We start from the raw sequence: 2,605 nt of genomic DNA on the forward strand, positions 1-2,605 counted from the left end.
TCAAAGCCAGACCATGTCTGAGACTCTCATCACAATTAATTAATTAAACAATTAATTGTGATTAAACTAAACTACAGTTGGCCAATGCTCAAAAGCGAGCAGGAGCTCATGAAATACAACCTTTAGTGTACCTTGCTTGTAAGGAATTTCTGTCTTCCTCCTACAGTGACAGCAGATTCATGACAGATACCATGCAAAAAACAGAAGAGAAAAATAGAGAAAAAGAAGCCCAAAACCATTAACTAGATGTGCAGTTCTGTTTGCAAAAGTGAGGACTTCACAGTAATATTCCGTGCCCTTATCTTTGTGCAGAAACAAAACCTTTTCCACTTCCATCTCCAATGGTACTAATGCAGGTGAAGAGCTAACAAACTTCTTTTCATGACACAACAAAAACCTCAGCTCGCATGTGTGCAACAAAGTGTAAACCGAGCTAAGGTTTAAGTTTCCGTCTAACATACTGCTAGACTCATTAACAGCCAAGATGCCACTACTAGATTTACACACAAGGTCAGATTCCTTTCAGTGCTGCTACATTATGTGATGAAAGGTATTTTAACATTTTCTTGCTATTGAAAATTCTAAATAGTGCTGCTCATTTAAAATTTATTCACTTGTCTACTGATGCTTTTTGAACAGCACTGTTCTGTCTGAACATTGCAGTTTTGAGACATGGTCCTGAAATCTGGTTGTGTGATCCCTCTGCGTAATGTCACCCTGTGCTGGATACATGCTCAGCAACTTGAGTGCGCTTCTGCAACTTCAAGTTGGGAGACTTATTTTTTTAAGGCAATCTCATAAAAGAAGAAAAAACAAGCAAAAAAGGATACGCAGTTCCTCTGATGCGCTTGATTTTGCCAGGGTCTGTGAACTGAATAGGCTGCAAGACCTTTCTCACTGGGCAAGCAAATAGTATCTCTCCACCCCCTTTGGGAGGCATTCCTCTCCGGTTGATCTAGAAACAATGGAGGAAAAAAGCAGGTTAGTAAAGAGCACACAGAATGTGCTTACACACTCAAAATTTATAGCTTTTATTTCACATATAATAAGTTGCTATCAGTAGGGGTATTATGTGAACAAGATCAAGAAAAAGCGATCCTAAAGACAGAGACAGATTTTGCACCAATCCTGTAAGCAAAAATCTGTTTCTGTTTTCCTTCCCTCTCACAAATACAATAGGTCATGGCTTTTCAATCCAAAACAAAAAAAAACCAACCTACAAAAAAATGAACATATTTACCAGAAAGGCAACCTTGGCTTAAGACTGGTCTCTAATAGCAAATCTGTACCTCACTGCCCAAGAAAGTCTGCAAGTGTTTGTTGCTTAATATGTATATGGGGCACTGGAATGCATTCATTCCCATAAACAGGCCTGGCCAGCCCAACCCTGTCTCACTGCCCCAGCCAATGTCCACAAAGACGGGGATGGGACAAGCGCCTGTGGGTGGGTCTGGCTCAGGGGGCTCATGGCTGGGCAGGGCAGGGCTGTGGGGAGCTGAAGACTGGCCCTGCTGCAGGGTTGCTGAAGCAGGGGCTGACAGTCCCAGGGCGATGACATGGGGTCCTGCGCCACAGGCAGAGTAGGGGGAGTCACCTGGGGGTAGCTTGGCAGAGCAAGCAAAGATGAGTTTCGCAGCGCTCTTAACTTTGAAAGGATATAGTTTCTCCAACCTGAAAAATCCCTATTCTACCTCCAAATTTATTTGGCCTGTGAAAAGTGAGGTCTTTAAAGAAAAGTTTCTTTCCTGTATTTTCCAAACTGGAAGTAAACCTCAATCACCCACACACAGATACAGCTCCTGTAGCAGTGAAGGAGGCAAAAGATTCTGCTATGATTCCCTGGCCCTGAGCATAGGTTAAGAAGAAAGCGGAAGGAAAAAGAAATTAAATGAACTGAAGAGGAACAAGACAGACAGAAGAAAGGTTTCTTAGTTTGCAGAGATCTCAGAGACTAAGAGAACTCACTATTTTCTCCTTACTCTCGCCACCAATAGCTTTTTCATCTCTCTTCTACCACATCCTCAATCACTGTGTGGCTGGAATGTCATATAAAACATGCCAAGAACAAAAGGCAATTTTAGAAATGTGTGTAGCTACAAATAGGTATCTGCTAGACAAATACCAGCAGCAAGCACACAGCTTGTGAAGCAGTGCAAAATTATCCTTTCAACATGTGCTAGAAAAGAAAGGAACAACTTTTCTTACCTTGATTTCCAGACTTTCACCATAAATTCCAAACTTCTTCAGCAAGGGTAGTGCTGTTGCCTTAAGGACATCAACCTACAGAATACAGAATTTAAAAAGAAAACTCTTTATTGGATGTTACAAAAGTCAGCAATTTTAAAATAATTGCATTATGAGGTGCCTATCAAAGACAAGGCTTCTCCATACTAGGTATTCCATGGAAAGATGTGGGAATGCAGCACAGAGAGCTTCGGCTCCTCTTAGACTACCACAGTATCTAATTACTCAAAAAATTTGCTAGAACTAATTAGTAGGAGATGGAATTTCCTATTCTGTATTTCTTCCTCAGGCTGATTTTTAAGTCTGTTATGGTTCAGCTAAAAAAACCTCTCCTAAAAAGGCAGGCTGAGAGAGCTGGGAT

At 41.2% G+C, this 2,605-nt stretch overlaps 1 protein-coding gene across 1 annotated transcript in view; it reads right to left on the minus strand.

The window, feature by feature from the left end:
- RCL1 (RNA terminal phosphate cyclase-like 1) overlaps window positions 1-2,274 on the minus strand; it is an 18,633-nt gene extending 16,359 nt beyond the window's left edge. The window contains exons 1-2 of the mRNA XM_010191916.1: window positions 2,206-2,274; window positions 831-955 (exon numbers count right to left, since the gene is read on the minus strand). Coding sequence (XP_010190218.1) covers window positions 831-940 — 110 coding nt within the window. The 5' untranslated portion in view covers window positions 941-955; window positions 2,206-2,274. The remainder of the gene's footprint in view (window positions 1-830; window positions 956-2,205) is intronic.
- Window positions 2,275-2,605: the final 331 nt, after the last annotated feature.

This window comes from Mesitornis unicolor, unplaced genomic scaffold (assembly GCF_000695765.1).
Source record: "Mesitornis unicolor isolate BGI_N332 unplaced genomic scaffold, ASM69576v1 scaffold20779, whole genome shotgun sequence".
Lineage (NCBI taxonomy): Eukaryota > Metazoa > Chordata > Aves > Mesitornithiformes > Mesitornithidae > Mesitornis > Mesitornis unicolor.